This window comes from Bombina bombina, chromosome 6 (genome assembly GCF_027579735.1).
Source record: "Bombina bombina isolate aBomBom1 chromosome 6, aBomBom1.pri, whole genome shotgun sequence".
NCBI lineage: Eukaryota > Metazoa > Chordata > Amphibia > Anura > Bombinatoridae > Bombina > Bombina bombina.
In genome coordinates, this window is record NC_069504.1 from 263363192 (window position 1) to 263385226 (window position 22035).

General features: G+C 39.7%; 1 protein-coding gene across 1 annotated transcript in view; it reads right to left on the bottom strand.

Annotated features, from left to right (window-relative positions):
• Nucleotides 1-4359: 4359 nt before the first annotated feature.
• NUP107 (nucleoporin 107) overlaps nt 4360-22035 on the bottom strand; it is a 264058-nt gene continuing 246382 nt past the window's right edge. The window contains exons 26-28 of the mRNA XM_053716825.1: nt 5919-6032; nt 5381-5548; nt 4360-4560 (exon numbers count right to left, since the gene is read on the bottom strand). Of these exons, the coding sequence (XP_053572800.1) occupies nt 4453-4560; nt 5381-5548; nt 5919-6032 (390 nt within the window). The 3' untranslated portion in view covers nt 4360-4452. The remainder of the gene's footprint in view (nt 4561-5380; nt 5549-5918; nt 6033-22035) is intronic.

Sequence of the window (22035 nt, forward strand, 5' to 3'; positions counted from 1 at the left end):
ATCACCTCCATGCATTGAGCTACTGACGGGAGTTGAATGGAATGAAGGACACGGCATGCATTTAGAAGCTTTGTTAATCTGTCTTCTGTCAGATAAATCTTCATTTCTACAGAATCTATAAGAGTCCCCAAGAATGGAACTCTTGTGAGAGGAAAGAGAGAACTTTTCTTTTCGTTCACTTTCCATCCATGCGACCTTAGAAATGCCAGAACTAACTCTGTATGAGACTTGGCAGTTTGAAAGCTTGAAGCTTGTATCAGAATGTCGTCTAGGTACGGAGCTACCGAAATTCCTCGCGGTCTTAGTACCGCCAGAAGGGCACCCAGAACCTTTGTGAAGATTCTTGGAGCCGTAGCCAATCCGAATGGAAGAGCTACAAACTGGTAATGCCTGTCTAAGAAGGCAAACCTTAGATACCGGTAATGATCTTTGTGAATCGGTATGTGAAGGTAAGCATCCTTTAAGTCCACTGTGGTCATGTACTGACCCTTTTGGATCATGGGTAAGATTGTCCGAATAGTTTCCATTTTGAACGATGGAACTCTTAGGAATTTGTTTAGGATCTTTAAATCCAAGATTGGCCTGAAAGTTCCCTCTTTTTTGGGAACCACAAACAGGTTTGAGTAAAACCCTTGTCCTTGTTCCGACCGCGGAACCGGATGGATCACTCCCATTAATAACAGATCTTGTACACAGCGTAGAAACGCTTCTTTCTTTATCTGGTTTGTTGACAACCTTGACAGATGAAATCTCCCTCTTGGGGGAGAGAATTTGAAGTCTAGAAGGTATCCCTGAGATATGATCTCTAGCGCCCAGGGATCCTGAACATCTCTTGCCCAAGCCTGGGCGAAGAGAGAGAGTCTGCCCCCCACTAGATCCGGTCCCGGATCGGGGGTCCTCGGTTCATGCTGTCTTTGGGGCAGCAGCAGGCTTCCTGGCCTGCTTACCCTTGTTCCAGGACTGGTTAGGTTTCCAGCCTTGTCTGTAACGAGCAACAGCTCCTTCCTGTTTTGGTGCAGTGGAAGTTGGTGCTGCTCCTGCTTTAAAATTCCGAAAGGGACGAAAATTAGACTGTCTAGCCTTAGCTTTGGCTTTGTCTTGAGGCAGGGCGTGGCCCTTACCTCCTGTAATGTCAGCGATAATTTCTTTCAAACCGGGCCCAAATAAAGTTTGCCCCTTGAAAGGTATATTAAGTAATTTGGACTTAGAAGTTACATCAGCTGACCAGGATTTTAGCCACAGCGCCCTACGTGCCTGAATGGCGAATCCTGAGTTCTTAGCCGTAAGTTTGGTTAAATGTACTACGGCCTCCGAAATGAATGAATTAGCTAGTTTAAGGACTCTAAGCCTGTCCGTAATGTCGTCCAGCGTAGCTGAACTAAGGTTCTCTTCCAGAGACTCAATCCAAAATGCTGCCGCAGCCGTAATCGGCGCGATGCATGCAAGGGGTTGCAATATAAAACCTTGTTGAACAAACATTTTCTTAAGGTAACCCTCTAATTTTTTATCCATTGGATCTGAAAAAGCACAGCTATCCTCCACCGGGATAGTGGTACGCTTAGCTAAAGTAGAAACTGCTCCCTCCACCTTAGGGACCGTTTGCCATAAGTCCCGTGTGGTGGCGTCTATTGGAAACATCTTTCTAAATATTGGAGGGGGTGAGAACGGCACACCGGGTCTATCCCACTCCTTAGTAACAATTTCAATTAGTCTCTTAGGTATAGGAAAAACGTCAGTACTCGCCGGTACCGCAAAGTATTTATCCAACCTACACAATTTCTCTGGTATTGCAACAGTGTTACAATCATTAAGAGCCGCTAAAACCTCCCCTAGTAATACACGGAGGTTCTCCAATTTAAATTTAAAATTTGAAATATCTGAATCCAATCTGTTTGGATCAGAACCGTCACCCACAGAATGAAGCTCTCCGTCCTCATGCTCTGCAAGCTGTGACGCAGTGTCTGACATGGCCCTAGTATTATCAGCGCACTCTTTTCTCACCCCAGAGTGATCACGCTTGCCTCTTAGTTCTGGTAATTTAGCCAAAACTTCAGTCATAACAGTAGCCATATCTTGTAATGTTATCTGTAATGGCCGCCCAGATGTACTAGGCGCCACAATATCACGCACCTCCCGGGCGGGAGATGCAGGTACTGACACGTGAGGCGAGTTAGTCGGCATAACTCTCCCCTCGCTGTTTGGTGAAATTTGTTCAATTTGTACAGATTGGCTTTTATTTAAAGTAGCATCAATACAGTTAGTACATAAATTTCTATTGGGCTCCACCTTGGCATTGGAACAAATGACACAGGTATCTTCCTCTGAATCAGACATGTTTAACACACTAGCAATAAACTTGCAACTTGGTTACAATCTTATTTAACAAAAACGTACTGTGCCTCAAAGAAGCACTAAACGATTAAATGACAGTTGAAATAATGAACTGAAAAACAGTTATAGCATCAATCCTTAAAAACAACACAACTTTTAGCAAAGGTTTGTTCCCCTTAGTAAAGTAACAATAATTAATTTTGAAACATAAAAATTACAGAGCAACGTTTTTTAATCACAGTCAATATATAAGTCTCACAGCTCTGCTGAGAGAATCTACCTCCCTCCAAAGAAGTTTGAAGACCCCTGAGTTCTGTTAGAGATGAACCGGATCATGCAGGAAATACAAGAGTAACTGACTGGAAATTTTTGATGCGTAGCAAAGAGCGCCAAAAACGGCCCCTCCCCCTCACACACAGCAGTGAGAGAGAAACGAAACTGTCACAATTTAAAACAAGCAACTGCCAAGTGGAAAAATAATGCCCAAACATTTATTCACTCAGTACCTCAGAAAATGCAAACGATTCTACATTCCAGCAAAAACGTTTAACATAATAAATACCTATTCAAAGGTTTAATGTACTTTTAACAGAGTAATTCCAGTGAAATACCATCCCCAGAATACTGAAGTGTAGAGTATACATACATGTCATTATAACGGTATGGCAGGATTTTCTCATCAATTCCATTCAGAAAATAAAAACTGCTACATACCTCAATGCAGATTCATCTGCCCGCTGTCCCCTGATCTGAAGCTTTTACCTCCCTCAGATGGCCGAGAAACAGCAATATGATCTTAACTACTCCGGTTAAAATCATAGTAAAAAACTCTGGTAGATTCTTCTTCAAACTCTGCCAGAGAGGCAATAACACACTCCGGTGCTATTGTAAAATAACAAACTTTTGATTGAAGTTATAAAAACTAAGTATAATCACCATAGTCCTCTCACACATCCTATCTAGTCGTTGGGTGCAAGAGAATGACTGGGAGTGACGTAGAGGGGAGGAGCTATATGCAGCTCTGCTGGGTGAATCCTCTTGCATTTCCTGTTGGGGAGGAGTTATATCCCAGAAGTAATGATGACCCGTGGACTGATCACACATAACAGAAGAAAAGCCGACTAGAAAATGTCACCTGAACATCTCTATGTAAAAAAGAAAGATTTTACCTCAAAAGTTCCTCAGTAACCACATCCCATTGTAAAGGACTTCTAAGCAACAAATCAGTATGTCTGTCCCGGGACAGCTAAGGGATTGAGTCTCGTGCACTCTCATGTTATTTCCCTATTCAGTGTAAGGAAGTTTACAATGAAATCTCATGAGAGTTAAGTGAAATCTCATGAGATCACAGTAAAAGAGTTAATGACCTCAGAACTGTTGATGCTGATTGGCTGCTGTTCATTTCTTCATTTTTTTTTTTACCTGCAGCTGAGCAGCAGTTGAGTATAACTTTCTACACAGAACTTACTCTGCTGAGCTGAGGAGAATGTGAGGTAAAATATCTTCCTTTTTTACATAGAGATGCTCAGGTAATATTTTCCTGTCAGCTTTTTACAGTTGTACTGCATCAGTTTCAAGTGATTTAGCATATGAGTATTATGTCCCTTTAAGAAAGCATGCTTTAAAATATTAACCTCCAAAATGCACTGAATATTCTAAAGCAGCAGCAAATAAATGTAATTCGCTGCATTTATGATTAAAAAAGTCCTCTTATAGATTCAGAATTCAGCAAATAGCATATTTGTTCTTCCTCAAGTTTTCTCTAAAATGTTTTTGTGATTGAGTAAAAAAATTCAGAGATTTGAAGATTTACCCTAGGGACAATATGTTCTGACATTACAGCTGGCTCATTTTGTTATGTAAACAGTATAACGCTGGTTGGAGAATCACAGGGCTTACAAAATCGCTTATGATATTAAGACAGATTTTTATCAGATGGAGATTGATCTGGTGCAGTTGCTGGACAGAGTTTTCTTAGCAATAGCTCTATTACTAAACAAATAGAAAACCAATAAAAACTGCTACATCTGACAAGTACAAAAAATAGTTTTATTATTATAACTAGCTTTACAAATACTAATGTCAGCTTCATTAATATGAAATCATTTTGAGGCAGTGAAATCATTGCTGGATTTCATATCCCAATGGATCAAGTTGTTTATCTAACAACATTAGAGAAGATTCTCTCAATTTCTGTAGAAGATTCTTTAATTCAGACTTTGAAAACACCTGGAAAACAGAAAAGTAAAAACAGTCAAACAACTAGATTCTGTAAACAAGTCCACCCCAGATTTCTGCTGTAACTTACCTAAGAACATTTTGTTTACAACCTCTGCTGCCCAGTTTTTAAAGATAAAGGGCTTGTAGTTGATTGACTGCAAAATTACATTAGACTAGGGCTCGACAAACTCAGGTGCAGAGAGCCATTGGCCTCTAGAATTTTAGCCCTGGCTTCTAACTTTTTTTTTCCACAGATCTATATACAAATTCCACTGCCTGGCTCCTAAATATTCTTACAGGCTCCTAAATGTTAAACAAATTTGTCAACTACAGCAGCACCTTTTTTTAGTTTACAAGGAAAGAGCTACAGAGTGAAAAATGTCTTTATATTAAATTTAAAAAGAAAAATCTAGGATTAAAAAAAAAACAAAAAAAAACCACACACACACAAAATGAATTCTCCCTCCAAAGGTCAACAATCCTGGGTGCAAATTTGCAATGAATATTCCAGTAAAAAAAGGTGCACTCTCAGGAGTTTAAGACAAACAGTGTCAACATTTATGTGATGACGTTTCAGAGATCAAATGTCCCTTTCTTCAGATCTGATCCCTAAAACATAATCAAATAAATGTTGACACTGTCTTAAATTCCTGAGAGTGCATCCTTTTTTTTTATTTTATTTTTTTATATATTTTAGTTTTTTTTTTACTACATTAAAAAACTGGACAATGTGGGAGATGCATACACTACACTATATTGTTTGCTCTCCACTTGTAATCTAGCCCTAAATATTAATGGAGGGAAAGAGATAATATAGAGAACAACCAACCTCATAAAGCTTCTGGCGTTCAGATGAGATCACATCAGCCAATCGTAGGCAATCTTGATATTGTTTAGTGTTGTGCAGCACTGTGTGCAACAGGAAACACATCATGGGCAGGCATAGCCTTCTCAACAAATGCATCTGATGTGTACGTTCTGGATCTTCTTCTGCATCCTAATGACATCAACAGCAAGGACAAAAACAAAAAAAGACACACATGTAAGTGAAAATAACTTAGCACAAAAATAATAGTGTTAAAAAAATAACTAGATTTTATATTAAACACCTTTATATACTGGTGTGGATAACAGGCTAAACCAGCCAAAGGAAAGTCTAAACCAGCTCAACATATAATAATAATAAGAGTATTAATACACAATACTAAACAAATGAAAATGTCTCAGTTAATGAACCAGAATGCTTTATAGATCTGTTTTCTTACTAATAATTTATGGATTCTTAATAGTTTTACGATTATAGTGACAAGACATTATGACAATATTGTTTCCTGATCACACTATGAAGGTCAGTTCTCTTGTGTTACCTCTCTAACATCAACCATCCAACCGCCATCCACAAACAGCAAGACATTGTAAATCTTCTCTTTCACATCTGCTGTTAGAGCATCTAAATGATTCTTCCAAATACCAAAATCCATCTGAGAAAAAAAAAGTATCAAAAAGGGGATTCACATAAAGTATTAAACTCATTATAATAAATAATCATCTGTCTATTCATACAGTTGCCAAGATTTCATCACCCTGAAAAAAACACTGCTCTCTTGCTACAGAAAGCCATTTCCATGACAAACATATCAGTATTCACTTGCAGCAGGGTATTGGTATTCTTTGTTGACAGCTAAACCTAGGTAGGCTCATATGATAATTTCTAAGCCCTTAAAGGCTTCTCTTATCTCTGTATTTTGATAGTTTTTTTTACAGCTAGACAGCGCTAGTTCATGTTTGCCATATAGATAACATTAGGCTCACTTCCATAGTTTTTTTTAGGAGTCAGCACTGAATGGCTAAAATGCAAGTCTCTCAAAAGAACTGAAGGGGACAGTCTGCAGAAGCTTAGATACAAGGTAATCACAGAGATAAAAAGTATATTACTATAGTAATATATCAGTGCTGGTTATGCAAAACTGGGGAATGGGTAAAAAAACATAATTTATGTAAGAACTTACCTGATAAATTCATTTCTTTCATATTAGCAAGAGTCCATGAGCTAGTGACGTATGGGATATACATTCCTACCAGGAGGGGCAAAGTTTCCCAAACCTCAAAATGCCTACAAATACACCCCTCACCACACCCACAAATCAGTTTAACGAATAGCCAAGAAGTGGGGTGATAAGAAAAAAGTGCGAAAGCATAAAAAATAAGGAATTGGAATAATTGTGCTTTATACAAAAAAATCATAACCACCACAAAAAAGGGTGGGCCTCATGGACTCTTGCTAATATGAAAGAAATGAATTTATCAGGTAAGTTCTTACATAAATTATGTTTTCTTTCATGTAATTAGCAAGAGTCCATGAGCTAGTGACGTATGGGATAATGACTACCCAAGATGTGGATCTTTCCACACAAGAGTCACTAGAGAGGGAGGGATAAAATAAAGACAGCCAATTCCTGCTGAAAATAATCCACACCCAAAATAAAGTTTAATGAAAAACATAAGCAGAAGATTCAAACTGAAACCGCTGCCTGAAGTACTTTTCTACCAAAAACTGCTTCAGAAGAAGAAAACACATAAAAATGGTAGAATTTAGTAAAAGTATGCAAAGAACACCAAGTTGCTGCTTTGCAAATCTGATCAACCGAAGCTTCATTCCTAAACGCCCAGGAAGTAGAAACTGACCTAGTCGAATGAGCTGTAATCCTCTGAGGCGGAGTTTTACCCGACTCAACATAGGCATGATGAATTAAAGATTTCAACCAAGATGCCAAAAAATGGCAGAAGCTTTCTGGCCTTTTCTAGAACCAGAAAGATGACAAATAGACTAGAAGTCTTACGGAAAGACTTAGTAGCTTCAACATAATATTTCAAAGCTCTAACAACATCCAAAGAATGCAATGATTTCTCCTTAGAATTCTTAGGATTAGGGCATAATGAAGGAACTACAATTTCTCTACTAATGTTGTTGGAATTCACAACCTTAGGTAAAAATTCAAAAGAAGTTCGCAACACTGCCTTATCCTGATGAAAAATCAGAAAAGGAGACTCACAAGAAAGAGCAGACAATTCAGAGACTCTTCTGGCAGAAGAGATGGCCAAAAGGAACAAAACTTGAATGCATAGGTTCAAACGGAGGAGCTTGAAGAGCCCCCAGAACCAAATTCAAACTCCAAGGAGGAGAAATTGACTTAATGACAGGTTTTATACAAACCAAGGCTTGTACAAAACAATGAATATCAGGAAGATCAGCAATCTTTCTGTGAAAAAGAACAGAAAGAGCAGAGATTTGACCTTTCAAGGAACTTGCGGACAAACCTTTATCTAAACCATCCTGAAGAAACTGTAAAATTCTCGGAATTCTAAAAGAATGCCAGGAAAAATGATGAGAAAGACACCAAGAAATATAAGTCTTCCAGATTCTATAATATATCTCTCTAGATACAGATTTACGAGCCTGTAACATAGTATTAATCACAGAGTCAGAGAAACCTCTTTGACCAAGAATCAAGCGTTCAATCTCCATACCTTTAAATTTAAGGATTTGAGATCCTGCTGGAAAAAAGGACCTTGCGACAGAAGGTCTGGTCTTAACGGAAGAGTCCACGGTTGGCAAGAGGCCATCCGGACAAGATCAGCATACCAAAACCTGTGAGGCCATGCTGGAGCTACCAGCAGAACAAACGAGCATTCCTTCAGAATCTTGGAGATTACTCTTGGAAGAAGAACTAGAGGCGGAAAGATATAGGCAGGATGATACTTCCAAGGAAGTGATAATGCATCCACTGCCTCCGCCTGAGGATCCCGGGATCTGGACAGATACCTGGGAAGTTTCTTGTTTAGATGAGAAGCCATCAGATCTATTTCTGGAAGTTCCCACATTTGAACAATCTGAAGAAATACCTCTGGGTGAAGAGACCATTCGCTCGGATGCAACGTTTGGCGACTGAGATAATCCGCTTCCCTATTGTCTATTCCTGGAATATGAACCGCAGAGATTAGACAGGAGCTGGATTCCGCCCAAACCAGAATTCGAGATACTTCTTTCATAGCCAGAGGACTGTGAGTCCCTCCTTGATGATTGATGTATGCCACAGTTGTGACATTGTCTGTCTGAAAACAAATGAACGATTCTCTCTTCAGAAGAGGCCAAGACTGAAGAGCTCTGAAAATTGCACGGAGTTCCAAAATATTGATCGGTAATCTCACCTCCTGAGATTCCCAAACCCCTTGTGCTGTCAGAGACCCCCACACAGCTCCCCAACCTGTAAGACTTGCATCTGTTGAAATTACAGTCCAGGTCGGAAGAACAAAAGAAGCCCCTTGAACTAAACGATGGTGATCTGTCCACCACGTCAGAGTGTCGTACAATCGGTTCAGCATACAGAGCTGAAGAGGTCGCATGTGAAAACGAAAAAAGGGGATCGCGTCCGATGCAGCAGTCATAAGACCTAGAATTTCCATGCATAAGGCTACCGAAGGGAATGATTGTGACTGAAGGTTTCGACAAGCTGAAATCAATTTTAGACGTCTCTTGTCTGTCAAAGACAGAGTCATGGACACTGAATCTATCTGGAAACCCAAAAAGGTTACATTGTCTGAGGAATCAATGAACTTTTTAGTGAATTGATCCTCCAACCATGATTTTGAAGAAACAACAAAAGTCGATTCGTATGAAATTCTGCTAAATGTGAAGACTAAGCAAGTACCAAGATATCGTCCAAATAAGGAAATACCACAATACCCTGTTCTCTGATTACAGATAGAAGGGCACCGAGAACTTTTGTAAAAATTCTTGGAGCTGTTGCTAGGCCAAACAGCAGAGCCACAAACTGGTAATGCTTGTCTAGGAAAGAGAATCTCAGAAACTGATAGTGCGCTGGATGAATCGGAATATGCAGATATGCATCCTGTAAATCTATTGTAGACATATAATGCCCTTGCTGAACAAAAGGCAGGATAGTCCTTACAGTTACCATTTTGAATGTTGGTATCCTTACATAACTATTCAATATTTTTAGATCCAGAACTGGTCTGAAGGAATTCTCCTTCTTTGGTACAATGAAGAGATTCGAATAAAACCCCAGCCCCTGTTCCAGAACTGGAACTGGCATAATTACTCCAGCCAACTCTAGATCTGAAACACATTTCAGAAATGCTTGAGCTTTCGCTGGGTTTACTGGGACACGGGAAAGAAAGAATCTCTTTGCAGGAGGTCTTATCTTGAAACCAATTCTGTACCCTTCTGAAATAATGTTCTGAATCCAAAGATTGTGAACAGAATTGATCCAAATTTCTTTGAAAAAACGTAATCTGCCCCCTACCAGCTGAGCTGGAATGAGGACCGCACCTTCATGTGGACTTAGAAGCTGGCTTTGCTTTTCTAGAAGGCTTGGATTTATTCCAGACGGGAGATGGTTTCCAAACTGAAACTGCTCCTGAGGATGAACGATCAGGCTTTTGTTCTTTGTTGAAACGAAAGGAACGAAAACGATTATTAGCCCTGTTTTTACCCTTAGATTTTTTATCCTGTGGTAAAAAAGTTCCTTTCCCACCAGTAACAGTTGAGATAATAGAATCCAACTGAGAACCAAATAATTTATTACCCTGGAGAGAAAGGGAAAGTAGAGTCGATTTAGAAGACATATCAGCATTCCAAGTTTTAAGTCATAAAGCTCTTCTAGCTAAAATAGCTAGAGACATAAACCTGACATCAACTCTGATAATATCAAAAATGGCATCACAGATAAAATTATTAGCATGTTGAAGAAGAATAATAATGTTATGAGAATCATGATCTGTTACTTGTTGCGCTAAAGTTTCCAACCAAAAAGTTAAAGCTGCAGCAACATCCGCCAAAGATATAGTAGGTCTAAGAAGATTACCTGAACACAAATAAGCTTTTCTTAGAAAGGATTCAATTTTCCTATCTAAAGGATCCTTAAAGGAAGTACCATCTGCCGTAGGAATAGTAGTACGTTTAGCAAGGATAGAGATAGCCCCATCAACTTTAGGGATTTTGTCCCAAAACTCTAATCTGTCAGACGGCACAGGATATAATTGCTTAAAACGTTTAGAAGGAGTAAATGAATTACCCAATTTATTCCATTCCCTGGAAATTACTTCAGAAATAGCACCAGGAACAGGAAAAACTTCTGGAATAACTACAGGAGATTTAAAGACCTTGTCTAAACGTTTAGATTTAGTATCAAGAGGACCAGAATCCTCAATTTCTAATGCAATTAGGACTTCTTTAAGTAAAGAACGAATAAATTCCATTTTAAATAAATAACATAATTTATGTAAGAACTTACCTGATAAATTCATTTCTTTCATATTAACAAGAGTCCATGAGCTAGTGACGTATGGGATATACATTCCTACCAGGAGGGGCAAAGTTTCCCAAACCTTAAAATGCCTATAAATACACCCCTCACCACACCCACAAATCAGTTTAACGAATAGCCAAGAAGTGGGGTGATAAGAAAAAAAGTGCGAAGCATATAAAATAAGGAATTGGAATAATTGTGCTTTATACAAAAAAATCATAACCACCACAAAAAAGGGTGGGCCTCATGGACTCTTGTTAATATGAAAGAAATGAATTTATCAGGTAAGTTCTTACATAAATTATGTTTTCTTTCATGTAATTAACAAGAGTCCATGAGCTAGTGACGTATGGGATAATGACTACCCAAGATGTGGATCTTTCCACACAAGAGTCACTAGAGAGGGAGGGATAAAATAAAGACAGCCAATTCCTGCTGAAAATAATCCACACCCAAAATAAAGTTTAACAAAAAACATAAGCAGAAGATTCAAACTGAAACCGCTGCCTGAAGAACTTTTCTACCAAAAACTGCTTCAGAAGAAGAAAATACATCAAAATGGTAGAATTTAGTAAAAGTATGCAAAGAGGACCAAGTTGCTGCTTTGCAGATCTGGTCAACCGAAGCTTCATTCCTAAACGCCCAGGAAGTAGATACTGACCTAGTAGAATGAGCTGTAATTCTTTGAGGCGGAATTTTACCCGACTCAACATAGGCAAGATGAATTAAAGATTTCAACCAAGATGCCAAAGAAATGGCAGAAGCTTTCTGGCCTTTCCTAGAACCGGAAAAGATAACAAATAGACTAGAAGTCTTACGGAAAGATTTCGTAGCTTCAACATAATATTTCAAAGCTCTAACAACATCCAAAGAATGCAATGATTTCTCCTTAGAATTCTTAGGATTAGGACATAATGAAGGAACCACAATTTCTCTACTAATGTTGTTGGAATTCACAACTTTAGGTAAAAATTCAAAAGAAGTTCGCAACACCGCCTTATCCTGATGAAAAATCAGAAAAGGAGACTCACACGAAAGAGCAGATAATTCAGAAACTCTTCTAGCAGAAGAGATGGCCAAAAGGAACAAAACTTTCCAAGAAAGTAATTTAATGTCCAATGAATGCATAGGTTCAAACGGAGGAGCTTGAAGAGCTCCCAGAACCAAATTCAAACTCCAAGGAGGAGAAATTGACTTAATGACAGGTTTTATACGAACCAAAGCTTGTACAAAACAATGAATATCAGGAAGGATAGCAATCTTTCTGTGAAAAAGAACAGAAAGAGCGGAGATTTGTCCTTTCAAAGAACTTGCGGACAAACCCTTATCTAAACCATCCTGAAGAAACTGTAAAATTCTCGGTATTCTAAAAGAATGCCAAGAAAAATGATGAGAAAGACACCAAGAAATATAAGTCTTCCAGACTCTATAATATATCTCTCGAGATACAGATTTACGAGCCTGTAACATAGTATTAATCACGGAGTCAGAGAAACCTCTATGACCAAGAATCAAGCGTTCAATCTCCATACCTTTAAATTTAAGGATTTCAGATCCGGATGGAAAAAAGGACCTTGTGACAGAAGGTCTGGTCTTAACGGAAGAGTCCATGGCTGGCAAGATGCCATCCGGACAAGATCCGCATACCAAAACCTGTGAGGCCATGCCGGAGCTATTAGCAGAACAAACGAGCATTCCCTCAGAATCTTGGAGATTACTCTTGGAAGAAGAACTAGAGGCGGAAAGATATAGGCAGGATGATACTTCCAAGGAAGTGATAATGCATCCACTGCCTCCGCCTGAGGATCCCGGGATCTGGACAGATACCTGGGAAGTTTCTTGTTTAGATGAGAGGCCATCAGATCTATCTCTGGAAGCCCCCACAATTGAACAATCTGAAGAAATACCTCTGGGTGAAGAGACCATTCGCCCGGATGCAACGTTTGGCGACTGAGATAATCCGCTTCCCAATTGTCTACACCTGGGATATGAACCGCAGAGATTAGACAGGAGCTGGATTCCGCCCAAACCAAAATTCAAGATACTTCTTTCATAGCCAGAGGACTGTGAGTCCCTCCTTGATGATTGATGTATGCCACAGTTGTGACATTGTCTGTCTGAAAACAAATGAACGATTCTCTCTTCAGAAGAGGCCAAAACTGAAGAGCTCTGAAAACTGCACGGAGTTCCAAGATATTGATCGGTAATCTCACCTCCTGAGATTCCCAAACTCCTTGTGCCGTCAGAGATCCCCACACAGCTCCCCAACCTGTGAGACTTGCATCTGTTGAAATTACAGTCCAGGTCGGAAGAACAAAAGAAGCCCCCTGAATTAAACGATGGTGATCTGTCCACCACGTTAGAGAGTGCCGAACAATCGGTTTTAAAGATATTAATTGATATATCTTCGTGTAATCCCTGCACCATTGGTTCAGCATACAGAGCTGAAGAGGTCGCATGTGAAAACGAGCAAAGGGGATCGCGTCCGATGCAGCAGTCATAAGACCTAGAATTTCCATGCATAAGGCTACCGAAGGGAATGATTGAGACTGAAGGTTTCGACAGGCTGTAATCAATTTTAGACGTCTCTTGTCTGTTAAAAACAAAGTCATGGACACTGAATCTATCTGGAAACCCAGAAAGGTTACCCTTGTTTGAGGAATCAAAGAACTTTTTGGTAAATTGATCCTCCAACCATGATCTTGAAGAAACAACACAAGTCGATTCGTATGAGACTCTGCTAAATGTAAAGACGGAGCAAGTACCAAGATATTGTCCAAATAAGGAAATACCACAATACCCTGTTCTCTGATTACAGACAGAAGGGCACCGAGAATCTTTGTGAAAATTCTTGGAGCTGTAGCAAGGCCAAACGGTAGAGCCACAAATTGGTAATGCTTGTCTAGAAAAGAGAATCTCAGGAACTGATAATGATCTGGATGAATTGGAATATGCAGATATGCATCCTGTAAATCTATTGTGGACATATAATTCCCTTGCTGAACAAAAGGCAATATAGTCCTTACAGTTACCATCTTGAACGTTGGTATCCTTACATAACGATTCAATAATTTTAGATCCAGAACTGGTCTGAAGGAATTCTCCTTCTTTGGTACAATGAAGAGATTTGAATAAAACCCCATCCCCTGTTCCGGAACTGGAACTGGCATAATTACTCCAGCCAACTCTAGATCTGAAACACAATTCAGAAATGCTTGAGCTTTCACTGGATTTACTGGGACATGGGAAAGAAAAAATCTCTTTGCAGGAGGTCTCATCTTGAAACCAATTCTGTACCCTTCTGAAACAATGTTCTGAATCCAAAGATTGTGAACAGAATTGATCCAAATTTCTTTGAAAAAACGTAACCTGCCCCCTACCAGCTGAACTGGAATGAGGGCCGTACCTTCATGTGAACTTAGAAGCAGGCTTTGCCTTTCTAGCAGGCTTGGATTTATTCCAGACTGGAGATGGTTTCCAAACTGAAACTGCTCCTGAGGACGAAGGATCAGGCTTTTGTTCTTTGTTGAAACGAAAGGAACGAAAACGATTGTTAGCCCTGTTTTTACCTTTAGACTTTTTATCCTGTGGTAAAAAAGTTCCTTTCCCACCAGTAACAGTTGAAATAATAGAATCCAACTGAGAACCAAATAATTTGTTTCCCTGGAAAGAAATGGAAAGTAGAGTTGATTTAGAAGCCATATCAGCATTCCAAGTCTTAAGCCATAAAGCTCTTCTGGCTAAGATAGCCAGAGACATAAATCTAACATCAACTCTAATAATATCAAAAATGGCATCACAGATGAAATTATTAGCATGCTGGAGAAGAATAATAATATCATGAGAATCACGATTTGTTACTTGTTGCGCTAGAGTTTCCAACCAAAAAGTTGAAGCTGCAGCAACATCAGCCAATGATATAGCAGGTCTAAGAAGATTACCTGAACATAGATAAGCTTTTCTTAGAAAAGATTCAATTTTTCTATCTAAAGGATCTTTAAACGAGGTACCATCTGACGTAGGAATGGTAGTACGTTTAGCAAGGGTAGAAATAGCCCCATCAACTTTAGGGATTTTGTCCCAAAATTCTAACCTGTCAGGCGGAACAGGATATAATTGCTTAAAACGTTTAGAAGGAGTAAATGAATTACCCAATTTATCCCATTCCTTAGCAATTACTGCAGAAATAGCATTAGGAACAGGAAAGACTTCTGGAATAACCGCAGGAGCTTTAAAAACCTTATCCAAACGTATAGAATTAGTATCAAGAGGACTAGAATCCTCTATTTCTAAAGCAATTAGTACTTCTTTAAGTAAAGAGCGAATAAATTCCATCTTAAATAAATATGAAGATTTATCAGCATCAATCTCTGAGACAGAATCCTCTGAACCAGAAGAGTCCAAAGAATCAGAATGATGGTGTTCATTTAAAAATTCATCTGTAGAGAGAGAAGATTTAAAAGACTTTTTACGTTTACTAGAAGGAGAAATAACAGACAAAGCCTTCTTTATGGATTCAGAAACAAAATCTCTTATGTTATCAGGAACATTCTGCACCTTAGATGTTGAGGGAACTGCAACAGGCAATGGTACATCACTAAAGGAAATATTATCTGCTTTAACAAGTTTGTCATGACAATTATTACAAACAACAGCTGGAGGAATAGCTACCAAAAGTTTACAGCAGATACACTTAGCTTTGGTAGATCCAGCAGGCAGTGGTTTTCCTGTAGTATCTTCTGGCTCAGATGCAACGTGAGACATCTTGCAATATGTAAGAGAAAAAACAACATATAAAGCAAAATAGATCAAATTCCTTATAAGACAGTTTCAGGAATGGGAAAAAAATGCCAAACATCAAGCTTCTAGCAACCAGAAGCAAATGAAAAATGAGACTGAAATAATGTGGAGACAAAAGCGACGCCCATATTTTTTGGCGCCAAATAAGACGCCCACATTATTTGGCGCCTAAATGCTTTTGGCGCCAAAAATGACGCCACATCCGGAACGCCGACATTTTTGGCGCAAAATAACGTCAAAAATGACGCAACTTCCGGCGACACGTATGACGCCGGAAACGGAAAAGAATTTTTGCGCCAAAAAAGTCCGCGCCAAGAATGACACAATAAAATGAAGCATTTTCAGAACCTTATGAAATAGACCCCGTAGAAGGAGATCACTGCATTCAATAGGCAATACTCTCCTCACATCCCTCTGACATTCACTGCACGCTGAGAGGAAAACCGGGCTCCAACTTGCTGCGGAGCGCATATCAACGTAGAATCTAGCACAAACTTACTTCACCACCTCCCTTGGAGGCAAAGTTTGTAAAACTGATTTGTGGGTGTGGTGAGGGGTGTATTTATAGGCATTTTAAGGTTTGGGAAACTTTGCCCCTCCTGGTAGGAATGTATATCCCATACGTCACTAGCTCATGGACTCTTGTTAATTACATGAAAGAAATGAAGATTTATCAGCATCAACCTCTGAAACAGAATCCTCTGAACCAGAAGAATCATTAGAATCAGAATGATGATGTTCATTTAAAAATTCATCTGGATAAAGAGAAGTTTTAAAAGACTTTTTATGTTTACTAGAAGGAGGAATAACAGACATAGCCTTCTTAATAGATTCAGAAACAAAATCTCTTATGTTATCAGGAACACTCTAAACATTAGATGTTGATGGAACTACAACAGGTAATGGTATTTTACTAAAGGAAATATTTTCTGCATTAAAGGGACACTATACCCAAACATTTTCTTTCATGATTAAGGTAGAGAATACAACTTTAAACAATATTCCAATTTACTTCTATTAACTAATTTGCTTCATTCTTTAGATATACTTTAATGAAGAAATAGCAATGCACAAGGTGAACCAATCACAGGAGGCATCTATGTGCAACTACCAATCAGCAGCTACTACGCATATCTAGATATGCTTTTCAGCAAAGAATATCAAGAGAATGAAGCAAAATAGATAATAGAAGTAAATTAGAAAGTTGTTTATAATTGTATGCTCTTTCTAAATCATAAAAGAAAAGATTTGGGTTTCATGTCCCTTTAACAAGTTTGTCATGACATTTAATACAAACAACATCTGGAGGAACAGCTACCAAAAGTTTACAGCAGATACACTTAGCTTTGGTAGTTCCAGCACCAGGCAGTGATTTTCCTGAAGTATCTTCTGGCTCAGATGCAACATGAGACATCTTGCAATATGTAAGAGAAAAAACAACATATAAAGCAAAATTGATCAAATTCCTTAAATGACAGTTTCAGGAATGGGAAAAAATGCCAAAGAACAAGCTTCTAGCAACCAGAAGCAATGAAAAATGAGACTTAAATAATGTGGAGACAAAAGCGACGCCCATATTTTTTTTAGCGCCAAATAAGACACCCACATTATTTGGCGCCTAAATGCTTTTGGCGCCAAAAATGACACCACATCCGGAACACCGACATTTTTGGCGCAAAAGAACGTCAAAAAATGACGCAACTTCCGGCGACACGTATGACGCCGGAAACAGAAAAGATTTTTTGCACACGTATGACGCCGGAAACAGAAAAGATTTTTTGCACCAAAAAAGTCTGCGCCAAGAATGACGCAATAAAATTAAGCATTTTCAGCCCCCGCGAGCCTAACAGCCCACAGGGAAAAAGTCAAATTTTTTAAGGTAAGAAAAAATGATTGATTCAAATGCATCATCCCAAATATGAAACTGACTATCTGAAAATAAGGAATGTTGAACATCCTGAGTCAAGGCAAATAAATGTTTGAATACATATATCTAGAACTTTATAAAAAAAGCGCCCAACCATAGCTTAGAGTGTTACAGAAAATAAGACTTACTTACCCCAGGACACTCGTCTACATGTTGTAGAAAGCCATACCAGTACTGAAACGAAAATCAGCAGAGGTAATGGTATATATATATATAAGAGTATATCGTCGATCTGAAAAGGGAGGTAAGAGATGAATCTCTATGACCGATAACAGAGAACCTATGAAATAGACCCCGTAGAAGGAGATCATTGCATTCAAATAGGCAATACTCTCCTCACATCCCTCTGACATTCACTGCACGCTGAGAGGAAAACCGGGCTCCAACCTGTTGCGGATCGCATATCAACGTAGAATCTAGCACAAACTTACTTCACCACCTCCATAGGAGGCAAAGTTTGTAAAACTGATTTGTGGTGAGGGGTGTATTTGTAGGCATTTTGAGGTTTGGGAAACTTTGCCCCTCCTGGTAGGAATGTATATCCCATAAGTCACTAGCTCATGGACTCTTGCTAATTACATGAAAGAAAACAGAATTTATGCTTACAAGATAAATTCCTTTCCTTACGGATAGGAAGAGTCCACAGCTTCATTCTTTACTGTTGGGAAATACAACACCTGGCCACCAGGAGACAAAGACACCCCAGCCAAAGGCCAAAGGCTTAAATATCCCTCCCACTTCCTCATTACCCCAGTCATTCTGCCGAGGGAACAAGGAAAAGTAGGAGAAATATCAGGGTATAAATGGTGCCATCATGATAAGACCCCGAAACGTTGCCTTTCTGTATTGTCTCTGTAACTATTGAATAAAGTTACTTTGCTGTCACCCCCCTGCCTGTTTTTCATATTGTTTTAGGGGTCCTGGGTAGTGACCCTGGAGTTACGAGCATTACCTCTCCTAAGTGCTGGAACTCTGTTTGTTGCGATCTGACACAAACTTAGGAAGAAAACCTAATTTAGTAAGTAAAACTGCCTTATCTGCATGAAAAATCAGATAAGGGAACTCGCATTGCAAAGCAGAGATCTCAGAAACTAGCCATTGAAACAATTTAATGTCAACGGAATGCAGAGACTCAAAACGGAGCCTGTTGCAAAACACGAAGAACAAGATTTAGGCTCCAATGAGGAGCCCCAGATCAAAACACAGGTCTGATCCTAATCAGAGCCTTAAAGGGACAGTCAACACCAGAATTTTTGTTGTTTAAAAAGAAAGATAATCCCTTTATTACCCATTCCCTAGTTTTGCATAACTAACACGGTTATAATACACGTTTTACCTCTGTAATTATCTTGTATCTAAGCCTCTGCAGACTGCCCCCTTATTTCAGTTCTTTTGACAGACTTGCATTTTAGCCAATCAATACTATCTCCAGGGTAACTTCATCTGCATGAGCTCAATGTTATCTATATGAAACACATGAACTAATGCCCTCTAGTGGTCAAAATGCATTCAGATTAGAGGCAGTCTTCAAGGTCTAAGAAATTAGCATATGAACCTCCTAGGTTTAGCTTTCAACTAAGAATGCCAAGAGAACAAAGAAAAATTGGTGATAAAAGTAAATTGGAAAGTTGTTTAAAATTGCATTCTCTATTTAAATCATGAACGTTTTTTGGACTTGACTGTCCCTTTAATAAAGGACTCCACATCTGGAAGCTCAGCCAGCCTCTGTGCAATAAAACCGGCAGGGCCGAAATCTGTCCTCTCAGGGAACTATCAGAAAGGCCCTTCTCCAGTCCATCCTGGAGAAAAGATAAGTTCCTGGCAACCTTAACTCCGTGCCAGGAAAAAACACGCTCTTCACACCAGAATAAGTAGGTCCTCCACCCTTTGTGGTAGATACGCTGATTAACTAGTTTACGAGCATGAATAAGAGTATCAATGATACTCTCAGAGAAACCTCTCTTTGCTAAGACTAAGTGTTCAATATCCATGCAGTCAGCCTGAGAATCTAGATTTGTATGAACAAATGGACCTTGTAACAGCAGGTCTCTGCAACAGGGTAACTTCCACGGAGGAGATGAGGATATCCCCACTAGATCTGTGAACCATGTCCTTCGCAGCCACGATGGAGAAATCAGGATTACTGATACCCACTCCTGCTTGATGCGGGCCACCACTCGAGGAAGAAGAGGTAATGGAGGAAAAAGATATATAAGTTTGAACCTCCAGGGCATCTATTAGATCCACTTGGGGATCCCTCGGCCTCGACACGTATCCATCTCCGGCGTCCCCCACTTGCCTCATATCTCTGCAAACACCTTGGGATGGAGAGACCATTCCCCTGGGTGGAAGGATTGCATGCTGAGAAAATCTGCCTCCCAGTTGTCCACACCCGGAATGTGGATCGCTGACAGCAAACAGCTGTGGGCCTCCGCCCACTACAGAATCTGAGATACTTCCTTCATCGCCAAGGAACTTCACCCCCCCCCCCCGATGGCTGAAGTAAGCTACCGAGGATATATTGTCTGATTGGAATCTGATAAACTGGGACAAACCCAGAAGTGGTCAAGCCTTTAAGGCATTGAAGATTGCCCGCAGTTCCAAAATTGATCGGGAGGGAGGACTCCTCCTGAGTCCACAACCCCTGTGCCTTCCTGGCACCACAACCAGCTCCCCATCCAGATAGGCTTGTGTCCGTAGTCACAATCTCCCAGGATGGTCTTAAGAATCATGTCCCTCAGGACAGATGATCTGGACAGAGCCACCAAGAGAGTGATTCTCTCGACCGGCTGTCTAATACAATCTGTAGAGACAGATCAAAATGATCGCCATACCACTGTCTCAGGTGTAAAGGTCTGAGACGGAACCTGGTAAAAGGAATGATGTCCATGCAGGACACCATGAGACCAATCACCACCATGCACTGAGCCACAGAGGGACTCAAGGAGGTCCGGAGGGCAAGACATGCTGAAGGTAGCTTGCAACGTCTCTGGTCTGTTAGAAATATCCTCATGGATATTGAGTCTATTTTAACACCCAGGAATTCCACCCTGGTACTTGGGATAAGAGAACTCTTTTCCAAGTTTATCTTCCATCCATGTGATCGAAGAAGAATGAGAAGGGACTCAAGAGTATTCTTTCGTAAGACGACAAGATGGTGCTTGCACCAGATTATCGTCCAAGTATGGGGCTACTGTAATACCCTGAGTTCTGGCAACGGCTAGAAGAGCCCCCAGAAACTTTGTAAGGATTCTTGGAGCAGTAGCTAGGCCAAACGGAAGGGCAATGAACTAGAAGTGCTGGTCCAGGAATGCAAACCTCAGGAACTGAAAGTGTTCCCTGTGGATTGGAACATGAAGGTAAGCGTCCTTTAGATCCATAGTGGTCATAAACTGGCCTTCCTGAACTAAAGGAAGGATGGACCTTATCGTTTCCATCTTTAAGGAAGGGACACTGAGAAATTTGTTTTAGCACTTTAGGTCCAGAATTGGGCGAAAAGTACCCTCCTTTGGGACCACGAAAAGGTTTGAATAAAACCCCAAACCTCTTTCTTTGATAGGCACAGGGACAACAACTCCCAAGGAGGATAGGTCCCGAACGCACCATAGAAAGGCATCTTTCTACCACATGCTATGAAAAGTACAGCAAGTTAATAGGAGCTGTGCAACACTTTCAAAAACGAAAGTGAAACCTGTTTGTTCCAGCCAAAAAGAGTCTATGAGCCCAGAAAATAAAATAACACAAAGCACCATGTAAATAATTAATACATTGATTAGTTAAAGGGACCCTGAACCCAAATTTTTTCTTTTGTGATTCAGAGAGAACATGCAATTTTAAGCAACTTTCTAATTTACTCCTATTATGAATTTTTCTTCGTTCTCTTGCTATCTTTATTTGAAAAAGAAAGGCATCTAAGCATTTTTTTTAGGTTCAGTACTCTGGGCAGCAGTTTTTTATTGGTGGATGAATTTATCCACCAATCAGCAAGGACAACCCAGGTTGTTCACCAAAAATGGGCCGGCATCTAAACTTACATTCTTGCATTTCAAATAAAGATATCAAGAGAATGAAGAAAATTTGATAAGAGTAAATTCGAAAGTTGCTTAAAATTTAATGCTCTATCTGAATCACAAAAGAAAAAAATTGGGTTCAGTGTCCCTTTAACCCCAGCTGTTCAATAAACCCCCCTCAGAGGATATTAACCCTGAATCCTATCAAGGTATAAAGGAGCCACATTGTGACCCTGTTATAGCGTTTAATGTGTAAAAAATTGAAATGATCTTACCTCCAGGATCTATGCTGTGGAACAGAACACAGCCTCTCAAGTGTGACAGTCTTATAGCAGCGCTCCTGACATGGACTTGAGTGAGAGAAAGCAGGCAGTGAAACTCCTCAACACTGATTGCTTAGGAGCCATTAGCAGTAGTC